The sequence below is a fragment of the Myotis nattereri genome, assembly GCF_964212035.1.
Source record: "Myotis nattereri genome assembly, chromosome: 16".
Lineage (NCBI taxonomy): Eukaryota > Metazoa > Chordata > Mammalia > Chiroptera > Vespertilionidae > Myotis > Myotis nattereri.
The window spans coordinates 3747972-3771748 of record NC_138091.1 but is presented as its reverse complement, the minus strand read 5'-3'; the positions used below and the strand labels follow the sequence as shown (position 1 = coordinate 3771748).

The 23777-nt window shown below is 46.6% G+C and overlaps 1 protein-coding gene across 2 annotated transcripts in view; it reads left to right on the top strand.

Moving 5' to 3' along the window:
• The window catches only part of TOP3A (DNA topoisomerase III alpha), a 39456-nt gene that overhangs the window by 3671 nt on the left and 12008 nt on the right, over positions 1-23777 (top strand). For both annotated transcript variants that reach the window (XM_081108752.1, XM_081108753.1), the window contains exons 2-13: positions 9298-9357; positions 10554-10627; positions 11623-11698; positions 12429-12537; positions 14150-14293; positions 14436-14606; positions 14875-14975; positions 16922-16996; positions 18340-18422; positions 19556-19763; positions 21864-22049; positions 22219-22348. In XM_081108752.1, the coding sequence (XP_080964878.1) occupies positions 9298-9357; positions 10554-10627; positions 11623-11698; positions 12429-12537; positions 14150-14293; positions 14436-14606; positions 14875-14975; positions 16922-16996; positions 18340-18422; positions 19556-19763; positions 21864-22049; positions 22219-22348 (1417 nt within the window). The remainder of the gene's footprint in view (positions 1-9297; positions 9358-10553; positions 10628-11622; positions 11699-12428; positions 12538-14149; positions 14294-14435; positions 14607-14874; positions 14976-16921; positions 16997-18339; positions 18423-19555; positions 19764-21863; positions 22050-22218; positions 22349-23777) is intronic.

The following is a 23777-nucleotide window of genomic DNA, read 5'->3' as shown; positions in this document are numbered from 1 at the left end:
TAAACCCTTATCGGTGAAAACATTGGCAAATATGTTCTCCCACGCAGTGGGCTTTCTTGTTGTTTTGTTGATGGTTTCTTTTGCTGTGCAGAAGCTTTTTATTTTGATGTAGTCCCTAGTTCCAGATTTTTTTTTTATCACCAAAAGGAAACCCCACCGCCATTAAGCAGTCACTTACTATTCTCTACTTCTCCCAGCCACTGGCACTGCTAATTTGCTTTCTGTCCCCAAGTATTTGCTTATCTGGATATTTTATATAAAAAAGAATCATAATATGAGGCCTTTTGTGTCAGGCTTCATTTACTTAGCACAATGTTCTTGAAATCATCCATGTTGTAGCATGTATTAGTACTTTGTTCCTTTCTATGACTGAATAATATTCTATTGTATAGATAGATCACATTTTGTTATTCAATCACTGGTTGATGGACATTTGAATTGGTTCCACCTTTGGCTATTGTGAATTAGAGCTGCTATAAACGTTCATGTACACGCTTTTATTTGAATACCTGTTTTTGGTTCTTTGCAGTAAATTCCTTTGGACTGGAATTGGTGGGTCATAAGTTAACTCTGTATTTAACTTTTTGAGAAACTGCCAAACTATTTTTCACATTGGCTGAAACATTTTACATTCTCACCAGCAATGTTCAATTTCTCCACATCCTCACCAACATTTTTTGCCCATTATATTGTGGGTTTTTGTTTGTTTTTTTGATCTTCACCCAAGGATATGTTTTATTGGTTTTTAAAGAGAGATAAACATCAATGGTTGCCTCTCATATGCACCCTGACCTGGACTCAAACCCAAAACCTTTGTGATGTATGGGACAGTGCTCCAACCAACTGAGCCACCCAGCCAGGGCCAATATCATGGTTTTGATTTGCCCTTCCCAAGTGATTAATGACACTGAGCTCTTTTTGTGTGCTTATTGGCCACTGTTGTGTGTATCTTGTTTGTAGAAATGTTTGTTTTGTCCGTTTTTTAATTGAGATGTTTGTCTTTTATTGAGTTGTAATAGTTCTTTATGTTTAGGATAGTAGATCCTTGTTAGATGTATGATTTGCACATATTTCATTCCATTCAGCGGGTTGTCTTTTCACTTTCTTGATAGTGTTCTTTGGTGCACAAAAGATTCTAATTTTTTTTGAGCTCCAGTTTCTGTTTTTCTTCTTTTGTGGTTTATGCTTTTAGTGTCATATCTAAGAACTCATTGTCAAATCCAAGGTCATGAAGATTTGCTCCTGTGTTTATTTCTAAGAGTTTTAGCTCTTATATTTAATGTTTCTATATAGGGTAAAGTAAGAATCCAACTTTATTCTTATGCACGTGGATAACCAGTTTTTGCCAGCACCAAATGGCAAAAAGACTGTCCTTTTCTCTTGGATGGTCCTGGCACCCTTGTCAAAAATCAGTTGACTGTAGATGTTTGGGTTTATTTCTGGACTTGCAGTTCTATTCCGTTGTTCTGTATGCCAGTACCACACTGCTTTGATTACTGTAGCTTGGTAGTAAATTTTGACATTGGGCAGTGTGTGTCCTACAACTTTGTTCTTCTCTTTTTCAAAAACAGTGTTTTGGCTATTCGGCGCCCCATGCAATTCTATGTGAATTTTAGGATTAGCTTTACCATTTCTGCAAAAACAGATTATTGGGCCCTGGCAGTGTGGCTCAGTTGGTTGGGCATCATCCCATGCACCAAAAGGTTGCTGGTTCCATTCCCTATCAGGGCACATGCCCAGGTTGTGGGCTCAATCTCCAGTAGGGGACGTAGAGGAGGCAGCCAGTCGATGTTTCTCTCCCTCTCCCTTCCTCTCTATAAAAAGCAATAAAGAAAAATAAAAAATTAGGAGTTTCTAAAACAAAACAAAACACAATTATTGGGATATTTGTAAGGATTGCATTGAATTTGTAGATCACCTTGGGAATTATTACCATCCTAATATAGTCTTCAATCTATGTACACAGGTACTTTTTCTATTTATTTAGGTCTTTAAGTTCTCTCAGCAATGTGTTATAGGTTTCATTGGCTTTTGGATACTGTTATGAATAGAATTGTTTTCTTGATTTCCTTTTCAGATTTTTCATTGCTACTAGGTTTTGTGTGTGTGTGTGTGTGTGTGTATTGTATCCTGCCACTTTGCTGAACTTATCAGTACCAATTTTTTTTGTGGCTTCTTTAGCATTTTTGTCTGTAAGATCATGTTGTCTGTGAATATAGATAATTCTGCTTCTTTTAAAAAAAATACTAGTATTTTTATTGATTTCAGAGAGGAAGGGAGAAGGAGAGCAATAGAAACATCCTATATAATAAAAGCCTGATGTGCAAATTGTCCCCTCTGGCGTTCATTTGACCCGGAGACCGGGAATTCTACCACTCTGGTGCTGACCACCAGGGGGCAGCGCGGAATATGGCTACCTGGGGGCGGGGGTAACGGGGATGGAGGTGCGAGGTGTCTGCAGATCTTGCTCTCACTCCCCTGGGACACCAGGGCTCGCACGCCAGGGAAGCCCGCACACTCGGGTGCCGGGCGCCTGTGTGGAGCCTGCCCTGCATCTGCAAGGCCTCTTCCGGGTGAGCCCAGCCACAGCTGCAGGAGACCGCAGGGGTTGGCCAGGCTCCCCATGGGTTCACGCAGGAGCCGGTCTGGGAGGCCAGCCAGGAGAGTATGCTGCCCGCCTGGCTTTCGTGCGGCACCGCTGGGTGGCCCAGAGGCCCATGCTGCACCCTGGTCTTCAGTGTCCAGCTGCGCTCACCGCATCTCCACGTGGGGACTTGGGCACCGTGACTCAGGTGGAGAGGGGCACGTGGGGGCCCAGGTGCTGCCCCGGGCCCAGAGGTCAGCTGGGACCTACCCTTCCACGCCAGATGCTCGCGCTTCAATCACCAGCCAGCCTAGGGACTGCACCCATGCATGAATTTCGTGCACTGGGCCTTTAGTTAATGTTGAGAAAGAATCATTGATTGGCTGCCTCCTGCATGCCCCCTACTGGGGATTGAGCCCGCAACCTGGGCATGTGCCCTTGACTGGAATCAAACCTGGGACCCTTCAGTCTGCAGGCTGATGCTCTATCCACTGAGCCAAACCAGCTAGGGCTGCTTCTTTTAAAGAATATTTTTTTTTCTTTCTTTTTTTTAAATTTATTTTTTTATTGCCCTAGCTCGTTTGGCTCAGGTTGTAGGAGAGGGAGGGAGAGAGAAACATCAATGATGACAGAGAATCATGGATTGGCTGTCTTCTGCACGCCCCACACTGGGGATTGAACCCACAACCCAGGCATGTGCCCCGACCAGGAATCGAACAGTGACCTCCTGGTTCATGATAGGTTGATGCTTAACCACTGAGCAACACTGGCTGGGCTAATTCTACTTCTTCCTTTCCAATTTGAATGTTTTTCTTTTTCTTGCCTAATTGCTCTGGCTAAAATCTAGTAATCTCAGATAGCAATGGTGACATTCTTGTCTTGTTCCTCATCTTAGAGGAAAAGCTTTCTGCCATTGAGTACGATGATGTTAGCTGTGAGGTTTTATTCTGAAGGAAGTTGAATATTTATCAAATGCTTTTTCTGCACCAGTTGATATGAGCAATGTAGGTTTTAAGTTGGGGAGTACTGAGGTCATATTTGTGTTTTAAAAAATCACTCTGGCAGCAGAGGATTTCCAGAGTGAAAACCTGGAGTCAAGGAGACAAATTGGAGTTCCCCATGTGAGAGATCGGAGGCCTGAACTCTAGAACCCTGGAAACAGTTTGAATAGGAAAAGAGGGGAATGATGGAAACAGTTTAAAAGTTAAAAGGTCTAGCTCTAACTGTTTGGCTCAGTGGATAGAGCATTGGGCCACGGACTGAAGGGTACTGGGTTCGATTCTGGTCAAGTGCGTGTATCTTGGTTGCAGGCTCAATCCCCAGTAGGGAGCATGCAGGAGGCAGCTGATCAGTGTTTCTAACCTCTCCTTTCCTCTCTGGAAAAAAATCAATAATGAAAAAAAATTAAAAGTTAAAAGGTCAATATTTTACAAATCTTGGTCCTTTTCCTGGAATGATAATTTCCTTTTCTCCTGATGAATTCTCCATCTTTTCAAAGAAAAATAAAAGGCAACCTAAGCGTAATCTCTTTTGTGAAGTCTTTCCTAAGTGTCCCCTCTATCCATTTCCTTCTCTCTTTCCAGATGCATTTTCATCTCTCTTGATGATGGCAGTCATCATGGGTCAAGTTATCGAGCTCTTTGTCCATCTCTCCCTAAGAATAGTGACAGGTCCTATTTGTTTATTCATCCCTCAGACAGAGCCTGCTACATGAAAATCACATGTAAATTACATGGTATCAAATGCCATAATCTCTACTTTTTAAGAGACTTAAATTCTGATGGCGATGCTAACACATGCGCATACAAATCAAAATCAAATGGTAGCCATTGCAGTTTTATGATAGCAAGGAATTGAAATAATAAGAACAAGTAATGGAAATAGAATGATTAAGTAAATTATATGTCCTTATAATACACTAATGCCCCGGTGCATGGATTCGTGTGCATTGAAAGGAAACTAATTAGAAGGTGGCTGACGGGGTGGGACTGGGCAAGACAGGCTGGACACGCCCTGAGGCCAACCTCCCACGGTCCCTCCCCGGCTGGCTGGTCCCTCCCCAGCTGGCTGCACCTGGGGCGGCGCCAGGACTTGAAGAGCATCTGTGGAGTGAGCAGGGTCTCTCCAGCAGATGGGGGTCCCTCAGCCTGGCCTGTGGAGATTGGGCCAAAACCGCCTCTCTGATATCCCCTGAGAGGTCCTGGATTGTAAGAGGGCGATTCTCAGGTGACACACCCTGGCTCCTTCCTCTCTGGTTCCGGGATGCATCACCCGAGAACCTCCACTGCCAAGTCACTGCAGCTCAGCAGCTCCTGCGTTGAGCGTCTGCCCCCTGGTGGTCAGTGTGCGTCATAGGTGATGTTTGGACAGTTACTTAGCCTTTTAAATATATAACTAGAGGCCTGGTGCACAAAATTCATGCACCCTCGGGAGGTCCCTCAGCCCGGCCTGTGCCATCTCACAGTCCAGGAGCCATCGGGGGATGTCTGACTGACAGCTTAGGCCTGTTCCCCTGGGGAGTGGGCCTAAGCCGGCAGTCGGATATCCTTAGCGCTGTCGTGGAGGCAGGAGAGGCTCCTGCCACCACTGCTGGGGCATACTGACCACCAGGGGGAAGCTCCTGTGTTGAGTATCTGCCCCCTAGTGGTCAGTGTGCATCATAGCGACTGGTCGTTCCGCCATTCAGTTGATTTGCATATTAGCCTTTTATTATATAGGACTAGAGGCCCGGTGCACAAAAATTTGTGCACTCGGGGGGGTTCCCTCAGCCCAGCCTGTGCCCTCTCGCAGTCTGGGACCCCTCAGGGGATGACCATCTGCTGGCTTAGGCTCGCTACCCGGGGGGGGGGGGGGATCGGGCCTAAGCTGGCAGTCAGACATCCCTCTGGCAGCCTGAGAGCCCTCAGGGATGTCCACTTGCCAGCGGGGAGCAGGCCTAAGCTGCAGTCAGACATCTTTAGCGCTGTTGAGGAGGCGGGAGAGGCTCCCACCACCATCGCTGTGCTGGCAGCCATCAGCCTGGCTTGTGGCTGAGCGGAGCTCCCTCTGTGGGAGCGCACTGACCGCCAGGGGGCGGCAGCTCCTGCATTGAGCGTTTGTCCCCTGGTGGTCAGTGTGTGTCATAGTGACCAGTCATTCCTAGTCGTTCTCCTGTTAGGGTCAATTTGCATATTACCCTTTTATTATATAGGATTAGATATCTGTTAATGGAAAAGACTTTTAAACCTATGTTTAAAAAAATATGTATATGTACTTAAAAGAAATTCAACAAAATATTAACAAGATAGAATCTTTTTCTTTTGTTAACAGTAGTACTTAAACAGTTGTAATTGCAAACAGTTCAGGGACTACGTATGTATATCAAGTACACTGTCCTCACCACCCACAGCAATCACTGCTAGTAACTTATAGGTCCTTGAGGACTTTTCTATAGTTTTCATAGTTTTATTTTTATATTCAGAAGAAATTTTTTTAAAATAAAAATTTAAAAATACGTTTTTATTGATTTGAGAGAGAGAGGCATCAATGGCCTCCTGCATGCCCTGTACTGGGGATCCAGCCCGCAACCAGGGCATGTGCCCTGACCCATAATCGAACTGGCCCCCTCTCAGCGCACAGGATGACTGAGCTACACTGGCCAGGGCAGAAGGAGGAATCTTAAAAGGATCCTGCTGCAGATTCGGTGGCAGCAGTGTGGTCAGCATGCTCAGAGAAGGTGTGATGGGCTCTTCTTCAGTAGGGTGGGGAGCACTGAAAAGACATCACAGAAGCTACATTCTTGGTCTGTCAACTAGGGTTCCTTTCTTTAGTCTCCAAAACGCCACTGTAATTTGGGAGCAGCCTAAAGCATCTGAGAACTTCACCCAAGAGGTAGAATCACACAGTTGTGTACTATCCTCGGAATTACAGGGAGGAAAGTTTGAAATATCAGGAAAACATTTTACATCCTCAAGGCTACCCATGGGTAAGGAAGGCTTCCTCGGAAAGCCCTGAGCCTGGGGCCCCACATGCTGTTAGGTACCTCTCTGGCTGGAGAGCATCGGGACAGTGGCTACAGACGCTGTTCCAGAGAGACCAGAGGGCCGTGGGTGTGCACCTCGGCGCCACTGCGGCCGCTGGGCGGGGGAAAGGTTGAGAAGCAGGATTCAGCCGGTGCCTCAGCCTGGTTGTGTGTCAGGGTCCATATAAGATTTTGTTTGAGAAGAGTTCATTGCTTCCTTAAAAAGAATTAGGGGGGAAGGAAATAGAAACCATTGATTAAGCAGTTTTTATTCCGTATTTCCGTAGTCTCCTCTTATCCAAGGTTTCACTTTTCATGATTTGTTACATGGTCAACCACACTCTGAAAATATTAAATGGAAAGTTAAGGAATAAACAAATGGTAAGTTTTAACTTGTGCACCATTCTGAATAGTATGATGAAATCTTGTGCTGTTCCATTGTGTCCCGCGTGGGAATCCTTTCAGTGCCCACGCTGTGTACGCTACCTGCCCACCCACCACTCGCTCAGCAGACGTCTCAGTTACAGCTGGATGTGGTGGTATCACAGTGCATGTGTTCAGGGAGCCCTTATTTTGCTTAATGATGCCCCAAAGCACAACAGCTGGCAATTCAGATATGCCAAAGGGATCCATAAAATGCTTCCTGTAAGTAAAAAGCTATGTGTGTGATAAAAACCAACAAACCAGTATATGTAGGGTTCAGTGGTACTGAGGACTCAGGGACCTATTGGGGGTCTTGGAATGTATTCCCTGAGAATAAGGGGGGCTACTGTACTGAAAAGGCTTAACTAGTAATTGGAATTTATAAAGGGCGTCTCTTTCCTTGGCAACATTAGAGTACTGAATTATTATTATTATTATTATTATTATTATTATTATTTTAGCATTGAACTCAAGTATCAGATAAATCCCTCTTTAAAGTTGTTATTATGGCCCTGGCCAGTGTGGCTTAGTTGGCTGGGTCTTGTCCTGTGCACCAAAAGCTTGACAGTTCTATTCCTGATCAGGGCGCATGCCCAGGTTTCAGGCTCAATCCCTGGTAGAGGGCGTGCAGGAGGCAGCTAATCAATGTTTTTCTTTTATCGATGTCTCTCTCTCTCTCTCTCCCTCTCCCTAAAAATCAATTTGAAAAAATCTTTAGAAAAATAAAAATAAATTTGCCATTATACCTCAAAGAACCTCATTCAGTGTTCCACCCAGAAAAATTGTATTTGTGAGGCTGAGGGAGAATCTTGTCCACAGCGATTTTTCTTGGCCCTTGAACGGAAATTTCCTCAGTTCCCATTTTGCCTGTCTCTTGTCTTCTGCGCATTGTCGGTGTGAAACTCACATGCACAAATACAGTTGACCCTTGAACAACATGGGTTTGAACTGCATGGGTTCACGTTTGCGTGGATTTTTTTCAATAAATATGTACAGTATTGTAAATGTATTTTCCTTATAATTTTCTTTTTTTTAAAATATATTTTATTGATTTTTTTACAGAGAGGAAGGGAGAGAGATAGAGAGTTAGAAACATCGATGAGAGAGAAACATCGATCAGCTGCCTCCTGCACATCTCCTACTGGGGATATGCCCGCAACCCAGGTACATGCCCTTGACCGGAATCGAACCTGGGACCTTTCAGTCCGCAGGCCGATGCTCTATCCACTGAGCCAAACCGGTTTCGGCCTTATAATTTTCTTAATAGCATTTTCTTTTCCCTAGTTTACTGTAAGAACACAGTATTCAATACATATTTCATACAAAATATATGCTGTTTACATTATTAAGCCGGTCAACAATATGCTACTAGTAGTTAAGTTTCGGGGGAGTCAAAAGTTATATGCGGCCCTGGTGGCGCAGTTGGTTAGAGCATCATCCAGTACACCAAAAATTTGTGGTTTAATTCCCAGTCGGGGTGCATGCAGCAGGAGGCTAATTGATGTTTCTCTGTCCCCTCAATGTTCCTCTCTCTCCCTCCCACCCTCCCTATCTCTCTCTCAAAATCAGTAAACACATAACCTCCGGTGAGAATTTTAAAAAGTTACGCGAGGGTTTTTTGACTGAGTAGGGGGTTGCTGCCCAACCCCGTCTTGTTCAGGATCAGTGCCCCAACCCTGTCTTGTCAGGGGTCTGTTGTACTTTTAGCCTCTTCGGAAGAAGATGGGGGTCTCCTCAAAGAGACTCTTGCTTCTCCAGGAGTGCAGCTGAAGTGCTGTGTAGACTGACCCCAGTCCTGAGTGGGTCTCATAGTGTCATAGATTTCAGAGCCAGGGAGACCTTAGCGGTAACTTCATTCACCAATAAATTGAGGTTCAGAAAGGTGAATGATTTGCCCACATTCACGGTTTATTGATACAATTTTATCATCAGGAAGTGGTAGGAATGTGTGGAGAGGAAAGAGAGAATCAAGAGAGCTGTGCCCTAATCCTTTCTCTGCCATTAATTTGTCTTGTGACCTTAGACAAGTCCATTCTCATCTATAAAAAGATGTTGTATTAGCTGATCTCAAAGTTGCCTTCCAGCATACAAACTCCATGGTCCTTATCGGGTCCATGCTTGTACCTGTGTTTAAGGGACCACTAAATAAATGGTCTTAATAAGGTAGCCTCGCCTCTCTAGGAAATGCTGTTGCATTTTTAATGTTCTCACTTAGCAGGGTTTTGCTTGATCTTTATGCTGAGGAATCCTTCTTATGTGGTTTATGTATTTTGTTTGTTTTGTTTTATAGAGGGAAGGACTTTCTAAATTCAACAAGATCTATGAATTTGATTATCATCTGTGTGGCCAGGTGGGTGGTACAGTATTTCTATCGTACAACGGAGGCGTGCTTTCAGATCAGGTGCCACTTTGGTGTGTATTCTCTCCATTTTTAATCGTGGCTAAAAAGAGCAGCTGTTTACTACAAGTTCTCCCTAAATTGCTTGTATTTTAGAATTACTTAATCCAGAAGAGTTAGTCAGCCTGGCCATTGTAGAATATGTCGCCATCTTTTAAGAATAACTATTGTTAAGACCTAAAGATCCCTGGTTACAGGTGACTACTTTATAATTTGTAAGGAAGTCTCTTTTTAATAAAAAATGTGGTCCCATCTCAGCTGTTTTTATAACAAGAAGCTAATATGCAACAGTTGGGGGGAATTTTAAATGCTACAAAAAGCATCAGGGTACTAGAATTAAAATGGTGATTTCATTGTATTACTATGGCTTTTGGCTTCAAAGAGCGCTATTCATGTTTGTTTCTTCCCAATCAACTGGGTTTTTTTGTTTGTGTATTTTTTTAAAACTTTAATTTTTTTTTTATATATATTTTTATTAATTTTTTACAGAGAGGAAGGGAGAGAGATAGAGAGTCAGAAACATCGATGAGAGAGAAACATCGATCAGCCGCCTCCTGCACATCCCCCACCGGGGATGTGCCCGCAACCCAGGTACATGCCCTTGACCGGAATCGAACCTGGGACTTTTCAGTCCGCAGGCCGACGCTCTATCCACTGAGCCAAACCGGTTTCTGCTAAAACTTTAATTTTTTAGAGCAATTTCAGATTCACAGCAAAATTGAGGGGAGAGGAAGGTATAGAGTTACCACATACCCTCTGCCCCCCCCACCCCCATGCACACACACAGCCTTCCTCATTATGAACATCCCTCATTAAGAAAAGAAAAAAACAAAACAAAAGAAGATCCCTCCACACAGTGGAATATTTGTTATAACTGACACACCTACCTGGACACGTTATAATCGCTCAGAGCCCGTAGTTTACATTAGGGTTCATGCCATGTCGTGCTTTCTTTGGGTTTGGCCAAATGTAAGTAAGCATATGTCCATTATTACGTTCACTGCCCTGCAAACCCTCTGTACCACCTATTCATCTCTCTCCCCCCCCCAACCACTTTTATTTCCTTAATAGAAGTTTCTCCCTTTTATTTGAATGATGTAGCAAAATATAGTTGCTAAAAGACTGACTCAAATTTTGTTACCATTTAGAATGTTACCATGATAATGACCTCGGTTTCTGGACATTTGCTGGCTCATGATTTCCAGATGCAGTTTCGTAAATGGTCAGTACAATTCTTGGGGGGGACAGAACTTTCCGATTATTACAGTGAGTTGTAGAACATTACAGGAATTTTGAGGCATATTGATCCTATTGTGTAACCTATAATAATAAGATGACTGAGTCAGTTCACGCTATTATAGCAAAATACCACAGACTGGTTGGTTTATAAACAACAAATTTACTTCTCCCAGTTACGGAGGCTGGAAGGAGGAGGTCAGAGTGCCAGCATGGTCCCGGTGCCGACCGCCGGCCTCTCACCGCGCCTTACCTGGTGGAAGGTCTAGGGCAGTGGTTCTCAACCTGTGGGTCACGACCCCTTTGAGGGTCAAATGACCCTTTCACAGGGGTCACCTAAGACCATCGGAAAACACATATATAATTACATATTGTTTTTGTGGTTAATCACTATGCTTTAATTATGTTCAATTTGTAACAATGAGATTGGGGGTTACCACACCATGAGGAACTGTATTAAAGGGTCGCGGCATTAGGAAGGTTGAGAACCGCTGGTCTAGGGAGTTTGTGTGGCCTCTTGGATAAGCATCCTGATCCCACTCATGAGGCTCCACCCTCATGACCTAATCACCCCAAAGGCATCACCTCCTAGCACCACCACTTTGGTGTGAGGATTCCAGAATCTGAGTTCTGGGAGGAACAAAGCGTGAGGCTGTAGAAATGACCTTGGATTAACTGATTCACCGCAGGTTTAAAGAGCCATTGCAGTGTGCTCCCCAAAATAGCCAGAGCTTTGTCATGCAGTCATTGGGTTGCATTTCTCCGATAGCAGATATGCATGGAGGCTTCTAGAATGTCTTCCTAGCAGCTCCTGCTAGTGCTCCTGGGAAGTGGAAAGTACATGTGCAGAGGGTCTGAGTCTTGCTCTTGACCCTCTGGCATTTCATGCGGGGCTTTTCTGTGGGTCCCTCCCCGGGTGCACAGGGCAGAGTTTTCCCGACGTGCTGAGGTGGGCTTCGTGTGTTTCCATTTCTTTTCTAGGCAGAGCTGCAATCCCCTTGTCCTCTTTGAAGCAGAAATTGAGAAGTACTGCCCAGAGAACTTTGTAGACATCAAGGTGGGATCTTTTGGAAGACATGGCCCTGGCGTTGAACCACCACGAGATCACTGAACTGAGTGGTTTCTGTATTTTGAATGCATTGAATTCAGAGGCAAAGTTTCCCACCAAACTAAGTGCCGTGGTTAAAAAAAGTATTCCCAAAATGAGGCCATTGAAACTAAGTGGCCAAGGGACTGGAGTCAGCCTTTTTGTGAATAATAGTTGTTGAAATAAACTCTCAGAATAAGTATTGTTAAATTACTAATTCTAGCCCTGACCCATCTCTAGTTAGAATGGAGAGACTACAAAGTGTGTAAATGGTCCTTTGACAGTAAATTGTGAGTTTTCAAGCAGCCAGAGCACCTGTAGCTAATTCAGCGCTGACTGGGAAACCTTGGGATGAAACTCAATTAGGGGTCCGTTCTTTTTAAACCGGACATGACACAACCAGACCCACCAGAGCCCCATGTGCTGTTAGAACTGAGTTTCAGGTCTCTTCTTGCTGGTTTAGTTGCATTAACCTCAGGCTTCCAGAAGCTCATTGGTGAGTGTGACTCTAAGCTGGAGGGCTGTGCTCGTTTCTTCACCCCAGAGCTGTAAGCACAGCTTTCTCTGGTTTCTTTTTCTCACCATGGTGCATATTCCAAGAAGGTTGTTAATGCTCAGTCAGGTCTGTTTAGTGGAGAGGAGGTGCAAAGTAGTCCCGCCGCGGGCTGTGCTCTCACTGCTCTTTCCCTACCAACTTCAGAAAACTCTGGAACGAGAGACTCGGCTGTGCCAGGCCCTGGTGATCTGGACCGACTGTGACAGAGAGGGTGAAAATATTGGGTTTGAGATTATCCACGTATGCAAGGCTGGTAAGTGATGCCCCTTCTGAGCTCCTGTACTTCGGGAATGCATAAATAGATGATTCTCCGGCATGGATGTGTGAGTGGCTGCGCCTGAGTTCCTCCCCATATACTCTTCCTCCTGAGTCCCCCTGCCATTCGCACTGGCTGTGTGTCCTGGAGCAAGTCACTGACCCCCTGGGAGCCTCGGCTTCCTCTTCTGGAAAGCCCGCCAGCCTGGCACAGTTCCCAGAGCCATGGGGACTGAATGAGCCAGCCACGCAGATCCGGTAGCCCCGGCCTTACTGCGTATTAGCTCCAAGTACATGGCCAGCTCCTTGGAAACGGACTTTATTTTCTATTTTTTTATTTATTTTAAATATTTTTTATTGGTTCTTTTTAAGGGAGATAGTAAGGGAGAAGCAGAGAGAGAGAGAGAGAGAGAGAGAGAGAGAGAGAGAGAGAGAAACATCAGTCAGTAGCCTCCCTGGCCAGATAGCTCAGTTGATTGAAAAGTTGACCCAATACAACAAGGTTGCGGGCTCGCTCCCTGGTCAGGGCATACAAGAATCAACCAATGAGTGCACAAATGGGGCAGCAGCTTGCGGTTTCTCTCTCAGATCAATTTTAAAATTAAGTTTGTTGAGGTAACATGGTTAATAACATTATGTAAGACTCCTTTTTTAAAATCTTCATCCAAGGAGTGAGAATATTTTTCCACTGGTTTTTACAGAGGGGGGAGGGAGAGGGAGGAAGAGAGAAACATTCATGGAGAGAGACACATGGATTTGTTGCTTCCCACACTTGCCCCCACTATGGGTGGGAATGGAACCTGCATCCCAGGTACATGCCCTTGACCGGAAATCGAACCCAAGACCCTCCGGTGGGCAGGCCGATGCTCTAACCACTTAACACACCGGCCAGGGCAAGATTCCATTGTTTAAAATCTATATTAATTTTACCTCCTGAACATTAGCAAATGTTGAAGTGAACTTGAATGTGAGTCTGAAGCTATAATGATTCCTGAAAATTTGTTTTAATTTAATTTTAAAAAATTTTTGTTGTAAGGTATTAATATTTTTTTAGAGAGAGGAAGGATGAAGGAGAGAGAAAGAGAAGCATCGATGTGAGTGGGAAACATCGATCGGTTGCCTCCAGTATGCACCCCGACTGGGTATGGAACCCGCAACCTGAGTATGTGCCCTGACTGGGAATGGAACCCACAGCCTTTCGGTGTGTGGGACGGCACTCCAGCCAGCTGAGCCAAGGTGACTCTCGCATTTAAATGCATTAACTTCCAGGGAGAGTGTATGTGTTATTTCCATGACAGGACACGAAATCCCCCATAGGATCTGTTAATTAACGTTTTTCTCTTCCCGAAATGTCTGAGAGCAGGTGAAATTCAAGTCTTGAAAGGCTCACTAAGACGGTCTCAGTTAATAGCAAAATTCAGTCCGCTGTCGTTACTGACAGTGCTCAGCTCGGCGGCTGTAATGAATTCCCTCTCAGAAAGCATATTGCTCTTTCAATCGGATGCTTCACAGCTTCTTGAACTGTCCAGCTTTCTTCGTCCGAGGTGGCCTTTATGATGAGAGGGCCGTGTGACGTGGCTTTGACCTTGGCCACTCTTTCTGACCTGCAGTGAAGCCCAGCCTGCAGGTGTGGAGGGCCCGTTTCTCTGAGATCACCCCCCGCGCTGTCATGCTGGCCTGTGAAAACCTGACCCAGCCCGACCAGAGAGTGAGCGATGCTGTGGACGTGAGGCAGGAGCTGGACCTGCGGATCGGTGAGGGGCCGCACCGGCCTTTGCTGGCGCACGCAGCTGCTGGGCTTTGGTTACGGAACCAAGGATGAGGTTTGTGTGTAAATATGTGCAGCTGGCTTTGGTCTTGCAGTTCATCATTTTCTTGTCCTTCCTCGCTTTCCAGGAGCTGCCTTCACGAGGTTCCAGACCCTGAGGCTGCAGAAGATTTTCCCCCAGGTGTTGGCAGAGCAGCTAATCAGTTACGGCAGCTGCCAGTTCCCAACCCTGGGGTTTGTGGTGGAGAGGTTCAAAGCCATTCAGGCTTTCGTGCCAGAAATCTTCCATAGAATCAAAGGTGGGGCTGGGACTTGTTTATGATATGGAACCTACAGGCCCCGAATAGCCAAGGGCTCCATGAGCGTCCGCGGCACTAATTCACTGTTTACTTGATTTCTAGTTTGGCTGTTCTTTATTCTACCTCATTACAATATTCAGAATCCACTTACCGTTTCCTTAGTGGCCTTCTCTATGTCATATTCTTTTGACTTTCACTGTAATACTCCTAGTTCACCTGTCATGTCCTGTGGCTGAGGCACAGCCTCCTGTTTGCGTTTCCCCAATAGTAACGCATGACCACAGGGACGGCGTCGTAGAATTCAGCTGGAAAAGGCATCGTCTCTTTAACCACACGGCTTGTCTTGTCCTCTATCAGCTGTGCATGGAGGTAAGAAATATTTTGAAATCTCAATGATCTGGGAAAATTGTAATTTCCCAAGTCAGTCCCTCTCTAGTGGCGGAAGCGATCCTGTCCCGTTTCCCTCTGAGCTGTAGCTTTCAGGATATCACTTTTTGGGACCAGTAAGAGTAGAACCTCATGAAAATACTAAAAATTGGGGAAGAAAAGGACCTGTGGAGTTTTTAGGTAAAATGAGAAATGTTTGCTAAACTCTCCCCTGAAGCCAAGGCCTGTCATAGCAGCTGATAAGGACCAGCTGGGCCAGGGCAGGCCGTGCACTCTCAGAGTGGAAGGAGCTGGACAGCTTCTGGTCTGACTCTTTCAACCATTGGTCAGATGAAATCTAAAGAGATGAAAGTCTCAAATGAGTGAACAAGTTAATTTTACACAATGATAAAGGACTGGAGGTAACAGGATAAATTAATAGAGAATGGCCAGGGGGAGCAGAAAGGGGGACTGTTCTAGGCATGGTGGTCATGAAAGGTATGTCAGGGAAGGCCGGAGTGAGTAGCAGCAGGCAGCCAAGGAGGGCCTGGGGAAAGCGTGTGGCCGTCAAGAGAGCAGCACATGCAAAGGACTACTCAGCCACACGCCAGTCAGTGGCTCAGCTGTGTCCCTCAGGCTGACTGTCCACTTTGCGATGCTGCTTCCTGTCAGTCAGCACACAACTGCCGGTGTTCACACAGGGGCTGCATGCTGTGGCACCTAAAGAAAACTTGGAGCTCTCTAGGTTTGATGAGTCAGCTGTGCTTCTCAGCTGTAGCCATTGGCAGGGTTAGCACTGATTTGCTAAGGGAAAGTAATGACTACTGAGCACCTGCTTCATGCCAGACACACCGTGTGTTTACATGTGACTTCCTTTAGAACACTGCCTACCCGAGTGGCGGTCTCATTTTACAGATGAGGGCCTAGAGAGAGTGAAGGAACTGCACAGACACATTGGAGCCAGTAAGGGGCAGAGCAGGGACTGGTCCCAGTGTGTCTGACTCCAGCTCCTGCAGACCACGCTGCCTCCCAGGAGTCACTTGTCTGTCCACTACTTCACCCTTTGACCATGAAGGTCACACAGCCACCCTGCACGTTTATCTCTTCAGTAAAAAGACCTGCCCTTTTATGTGCTTTATTAGGATACTAGAGGCCCAGTGCACAAAGTTCGTGCACTGGTAGGGCCCCTAGTGGCTGCTGGCTGCCGGCTGGGTACTTCCTCCCTTCCTCTGGGACCTTCATCTCTTCCCCCCACCCCCTACCCTTGTCGCCTGCTGCTGCCGCCACCACTGGCCAGGACCTCCCTCCCTTCCACTGGCTGGCCCCGCCCCCTCGTCAAACTCCTGGACAACTCCCGGTTGAGGGGACAGTTTGCATACTGCGCTTTTATTATATAGGATGGTACAAAAAAAAAGCAGGTGGGATACTTTGAGCTCCTTGTCAAGCGCACCTGGTCCCAGTCTATTTGGAAAGGGAGATTTGCATTTTGATATATAAATATTCTCATTTCCAAATCACTTAAGTTGAGTTCTTTGTCTACTTGAAATCTCTTAAAAGTGTGAAGTTGGTCTTAAAATTAGAGTTTCTTCAGCTTGTATTATAGAATTTCTCCTATTTCTAATTCTGTATTATCAAGAATTAAAAAAAAAAAAGTAACTCCATGCACGCGAGATTGGAGACCATTCTTAGGAGGGGCGTAGGCTGCTGTCGTCCACGGGCTCCAGGGGGCACCGGGGGGCTTGTGAGTTGCCCCTCGTGGTCTTGTTTGCGTGGGAAGGTGGTGATGGCACCCCCGCACTGGACGATGGCCGGGGTGCATGGAGCGCTTCCGCGGGATGAGCAGGGTCTCTGCTGACGGTGGGTGAGCAGAATGCTGAGCAGGGCCTTGCGGGAAAGCGGCAGACGGGCGTCAGCAGGTTCACGTGCCTCTGCTTTTCTTGGCTTTCCAGGACCCCAGGGCGACTGTGGTGGAGGTCATTTCTAAGGCAAAGAGCAAGTGGAGGCCTCAAGCTTTGGACACTGTGGTACGTTCTGGGGGGATTTCGCCAGCCCCTGACTTCCTGTTTTGGGGACCAGACCATGGCCCAGTGACATCACTCTTCACAGGGCCACACAGGAAAGCACTTGGAAAAAACAGAAACTCCAAACCCTGGGCCTCCTTGGCCTCTGCTTCTTTAATATTTAAATTATTAATGCAGTATAACTATTTTCTGTGGAGTTTGGGAAACAACAAAAGGGAGATAAATCAACCATCACCTCACCATTCTTGTGTAATTACTGGTGTAATCTTGGTGCCTTCTTTTTTTCATATGCTTATTTTTTAGAGTTGTAACTGGAATACTTTGTTTCTCCCTTCCTTTTTAAAAAATGTTTCTCCATAATATATAAATATTTAAATATCTGCTTTATGAGCCTACTCAAGAACAAATTTTTTGACTCTATGAGCCCCACCCAATGGGACACAGTCTGAGTAAACGCATTGGGGTTCCCCTTCCAAGTCACCAGTGTGCAGGGAAAGTCAGAGAGCATCCTGTCAAGGCCGACTCCAGAGGCTGAAAAGGCAGAGGGCGCGTGCTGGGGGCCGCGCGTGCTGGGGGCCGTGCGCACGAGGCAGCTTTGCTTCCAGACAGTAGGCAGGAGTGTCTCTCCCCCGCCGGGTGGATACTTTGCCATGTCGCCGAGCATTGTGGGATGTCAGCCGGGGAAAGGGCCGCTGGTTCTCCCCCAGGAGGCTGGCAGAATGGCATTCATCATTCAGGGGAACGTCCAGGATTCGAAAGGTGTTCCCAAACTGGGGTGCTCAGACTGTCGGTGTCAGAATCTGTATTAGGTGCTTGTTAAAAAATGTAGATTTCCTTTCCTGGCTGGGTGGCTCAGGTGGTTGGAGCATCAGCTCCTACACTAAAAGGTTGTGGATTCAGTTCCCAGTCAGGGCACATACCTAGGTTAAGGGTTCCATCCCCAGTCACAGGGCCCACAGGGACAACTGATCGATGTTTCTGTCTCACATGGATGTCTCTCTCTCTTCCTTCTCTCTATAAATCAATAATACCATATCCTCAAGTTGGGGTTTTTTTAAATGCAGATTGCCGGCCTCTCCCTGCTTATGTCAGAATCCCTAGTTCTCAGGGCCTGGGAGTCTGCTTGCTTCCCAGGTGATTCTTGCTTCTGCACATCAGGGTCTGAGAACCACTGGAGTAGATCCTGGCTCTGCTGGGCAGGCCCAGGAATTTCCTCTCAGCACAGTCTTTCTCCCTCTAAGTGACAGCAGCTGGAGCGACGGGCCCAGCCAGTCTGGAGATGGCGGTGTGGCTGTGCCGTGCCCTCTGGCTGCGCTACACCCTAACGTGCCTGCTGACATTCACAGGAGCTGGAGAAGCTGGCCTCTCGCAAGCTGAGAATAAGCGCCAAAGAGACCATGAGGATCGCCGAGAAACTCTACACTCAGGGGTAAGTGTCTCACCTGTGGGTAGAATTTGATGCATCTTCATCAACGTAAAATACTTTAGAAATAGAGTTTATGAGGAAACACACTGTCTAGATATCACTTAAGCTCTGAAGTAGAAGAATTTTGACACTGACTTCTCTTTCCTAATAATGAAAAAGTTATTTCAAAATCTCTTCTAAAACAAGGGTCCATAGAGTAAATTCAAACCCCAGTCTTGATTCCCCCAGCAACTCCCCCTGGGCCCTGGCAGGTGGCAGGCAGCACCTTACCTTTAGGACCTGTGGGTCGCGACCCCTTTGGCTGTCGAACGACCTTTTCACAGGGGTCGCCTAAGACCATCCTGCAGATCAGATATTTACATTACGATTCATAACAGTAGCAACATTACAGTTATGAAGTAGCAACAAAAATAATGTTATGGTTGGGTCACAACATGAGGAACTGTATTTAAAGGGCCAGAAGGCTGAGAACCACTGCTCTAGGAGTTGTTTGCCTGTTGTAAGCCATCCTGCCTCCAGGGTCATGGGCCCCCGTGCCATCCAGGGCCAGTGTGATCCGCACAGACCGGCATGGCAGCCACACTGCGGCTGACTGCTGCGTGCCTGAAATTTGGGGTGTCTGAGTTAGGATGTGCTTAAGTGTGAACTATACACTGGGTTTCAAAGATTTGCATGAAAAAAAGAACGCAAACCATCTCGGTAATGGTTCAGTGGCTAACGAAAGCTTTAATTACACAGGGGGTCTACATTGCAGTTCACGGGGCAGCACTGCTGTGTCTGTGCCTGGAGAGAAGCGTAGGCGTGTGCACTGTTGTAGCTGTCGGGCCAACGTGCGGTTGCTCTGTCAGACTGACATAGAGAAGGCCCTGGATGTGCCCGGCACACAGCTGCTGGCAGAGCCGAGCTGAGAGTGTGCCCTTGCTGTGCCCTCCCTTCATTTATCCTTTGACTTCTTTGCGTCTCTCACCCCTTCTGGGGGGCACATCTCAGGACTTCTATCAGCGTAGGTAACCAAGGTTGCCTTCATTTGAGTTGGCTGGCTCAGATGAATTATTGCTGGTGTCACCAGGTGTTTTCAACCGAATTCAGTTGTTTATGGACCAATCTCTTGTTCTGTTTGTCTGCCTTTGTTTTAGGTACATCAGCTATCCCAGAACCGAAACGAACATTTTCCCCAGAGACTTAAACCTGACAGCACTGGTGGAGCAGCAGACGCCGGATCCACGCTGGGGGCCCTTTGCCCAGAGCATTCTAGAGCAGGGGGGCCCCACCCCCCGCAACGGGAACAAATCTGACCAAGCCCACCCTCCCATCCACCCCACCAAATACACCAACAGCTTGCAGGTTGGTTTCCCTGGCTCTGCTGCCTCCTGGAACCCAGAGGGAGGTGAGGGGTCAGTGGTGGCATTTGAATTTACTCTAGTGGGCTCTTATTGTAGGAACTATGTGATTGTGAAATAGCTCCTCCATTTCAGAAAAGAGATGTTATTGTACAAGCTCTCTCTCCTATTTCACAGTCTTCTGCCTGGCTTCCATGAAAGACTCCTATGGTGGGTTCTGCTCTCTACCCAGCCCACCCACTTCCCCACTCTGTCAGCTCCCTCTGCTGCTTCCCTGCACCCCCAAACTGATCTCTGCACAGCCCCCCACCCACACAGAACCCTGGCCCTCTCGTTCCCTTGTCACCTGGAAGAATCCTATTCATCCTCCCAAAACTGGATCCCTTTCCATTGCCTTCCCCAAACTTTCACATCCCCTCCTGCCATACTCCACTCAGCAGGACTGTCACACTTCGCATGTGCTCAGCTGGGGGGGAAGCTCCGTGATGCCCCAGCTAGTGAGGCTTGTTTGACATCTGCAGGTTGTGAAGTCTGGTATCTTCTTCTTTTTCCTTCTTTCTTCCTCCTCCTCCCTTCTTGTTCTTCCTTTTCTTATTTCTTCCCTTTTTTTCTTTTCTTTTTTTTTTTTTTTTTCAGAGAGGAAGGGAGAGGGAGAAGGTAGAAACATCAATGATAGAGAAACATCGATCGGCTGCCTCCTGCCCGCCCCCAGGAGTATGCCCTGACCAGGACTCGAACCAGAGGCCTCTTGGTGCATGGGACAACATTCAATCCACTGAGCCGGGCTTCTTTCTCCTTTTTTTTTAGTTTTATTTTTTTATATTTTATTGATTTTTTACAGAGAGGAAGGGAGAGGGATAGAGAGTTGGAAACATCCATCAGCTACCTTTGCACACTCCTACTGGGGATTGAGCCCGCAACCAAGGTACATGCCCTTGACCAGAATCAAACCCAGGGCCCTTCAGTCCGAGGGCCAATGCTCTACCCACTGACCCAAACCGGTTATGACTCTCCTTTTAGTAACACATTATTCTTTCTGATTTTTTAAAAATGCATATTTTTATTGATTTCAGAGAGGAAAGGAGAAGAGAGAAATAGAGAGAGAACCATTGATCGGCTGCCTCCTGCACGTCCCACACTAAGGATCAAGCCCACAACCCAGGCATGTGCCCTGACCTCCTGGTTCATAGGTTGATGCTCACCACTGAGCAACACAGGCCAGGCTATTTTTTTTTCTGATTTAAAAAGTAATACATGTTCATTTTAGACAATTAAGAAAATACAGAAGATTGTAAGAAAGAAAAAGATGTCCTCTAATCTTACCTCCTCCTGAGAACCATCTGTTTTCTATGCTTGTGTATAATATTCTTATATTAAAATTGCAACCTTGAATAGTTCATAAACTATTTTTTTCCGTTTTATGTTTCTCCATGTGCTGAAATATTTTAAAGTATATTTAATGACTGGATAGCTGGTCTGTAACTTATTTTGCCAAGTCTGTTTCTGAAGGATTAAGTTGTTCCAACTTTTAGATACATGATATACTAAAGTTAACAGGTGTATACATAAATATTAGTGCAGATCTCTCATTATTTTCTTCTAATACATTCTTAGAAGGAGCATTAATGGATACAAGCATGAACATCTTATGGGCTCTTGATAGACTGAGCCTCACCAAATGCTGGATTACTGAATTGGTGGAAAATCACCAACCCTGTGTTCATGAAGTTGGTCTAAGGCTGCTGGCTGCAAACTTACCCTATATCTCTAATGTACGAGGGTGCCTTGTTACTTCCTATGCTTTCGCCTGGTGGTCTGTTTAGGTTGGGTTTATGACCAAAACGTCACTTCCCACTGTTAAGGGCAGCATGACTCTCTTGCTGATCTTTGCCTGACGAGAGTCGTGCGGTTTATCAGCCTACGTCCATAGCACCAGGGCCGTGGCCTGGCACGCCGCGTTCGAGCAGGGGGGCAGGCGTGGGCGCTCTGTTCTGTGCGGACTGTGGCCTGAGAGGGGCCTACACAGGTGGCACAGCAGTGATGCTGAGACCCGAGCAGCGTTGTTCTGGATCTAGAGGGAGTCTCAGCTTTCTTTTCTTCACAGGGAGATGAACAGCGACTATATGAGTTTATCGTTCGCCATTTCCTAGCTTGCTGCTCCCAGGATGCTCAGGGGCAGGAGACTACTGTGGAGATTGACATCTCTCAGGAACGCTTTGTGGCTCATGGTCTCATGATTCTGGCCCGAAACTATCTGGATGTGTACCCATATGATCGCTGGAGTGACAAGGTAATGAATCATAGGTGCAGTCAGACAACCGTGGGCCTGGGGGACGGGAAGGCAGTCGTGGTCCCACCCTAGAACCATTGCTAGACTGGGGCATGTTCCTAGGACCGGAAGCTGTCTTTTGCTGAGTGCCGTGGCAGAATGGTTTGACTGACGTTTCTGCTCTCTGTAGACCCTCCCTGTGTATGAGAGAGGCTCCTGCTTTCAGCCCAGCACCGTGGAGATGGTGGACGGGGAGACCAGTCCGCCCCAGCTGCTCACTGAAGCCGACCTCATTGCCCTCATGGAGAAGCATGGCATTGGTCAGTAGCTCATCACCATGGTAACTAGCAGCTCTCAAGCACAACAACTAATCTGGACCCTGCCTTATAGCTGAAGTGAGGCTCAGAGAAGTTAGGGACTTAACCTAAGGTCTCAAAGTGTGTTTTATTAAAATGTAGGTCCAAATAACTCCACAGTCAGTGTTCTTACCACTGCTCTGCACCACCCATGTACACACAGGCGCCTCAGACCCTGTATCACACACACAAATATACACAGGCAGGCACCTCAGACCCTGCACCACACACACACACACACACACACACACATACACATGCAGGTGCCGTAGACCCTGCACCACACACACACACACATACACACAGGCACCTCAGACCCTGCACCACACACACACACTCACACATACACACAGGTGCCTGAGAGTTATTGTGGGTTTGGTCTAGACTAGAGTCTAGACCAGCCGTGGGCAAACTACGGCCCGCGGGCCGGATCCGGCCCGTTTGAAATGAATAAAACTATTGAAAAAAAAGACCGTACCCTTTTATGTAATGATGTTTACTTTGAATGTTTACTTTTATTTATTTATTTATTTATTTATTTTTAAATATATTTTATTGGTTTTTTACAGAGAGGAAGGGAGAGAGATAGAGAGTTAGAAACATCGATGGGAGAGAAACATCGATCAGCCGCCTCCTGCACATCTCCCACTGGGGATGTGCCCGCAACCCAGGTACATGCCCTTGACCGGAATTGAACCTGGGACCCCTCAGCCCGCAGGCCGACGCTCTATCCACTGAGCCAAACCGGTTTCGGCTGAATTTATATTAGTTCACACAAACACTCCATCCATGCTTTTGTTCCGGCCCTCCGGTCCAGTTTAAGAACCCATTGTGGCCCTCGAGTCAAAAAGTTTGCCCATGGCTGGTCTAGAGTCTAGACCACTGCAGTAGAGTGAGTGACAGATTTTTTGCTTCCCCAGCACGTACAAAAGTTAGGTTTATATTCTACTGTCGTCTGTTAAGTGTGCAATAGTGTTATGTCTTAAAAATGTATATACTTGAATTTAAAAATACTTTATTGCTAAAAAGTGCATCATCTCAGCTCCAGAGCTGTGCCCTGTGTTTCCTGAGGGAGGGACTTGCTCAGGGCACACGCAGATGTGATGTGAGGTGCAGGACGAGGAGGTGTGCCTGGAGCGACAGCCATTTCCCACCGGCTCCGCGGGGAGCGGGGCTGCCCATGGCCTCAGTATTTTGGGCCCAGGCTGAGATTTGTTTGTGTTAAATAAGGTCCCAACAGGTAAAACTTGAGAAATTCCACATAAAAGCCTCTCTCCATCTTCTGAAGTCTCAGGAGGTCCGGCAGCCTGAGCCTCCTGTCCCAGGGACTCTTGTTCGGGTTGCGCGGCAGCCACTCCTCTAGATGCCCGTCTCCGCTGCTCACGTGGCTCCC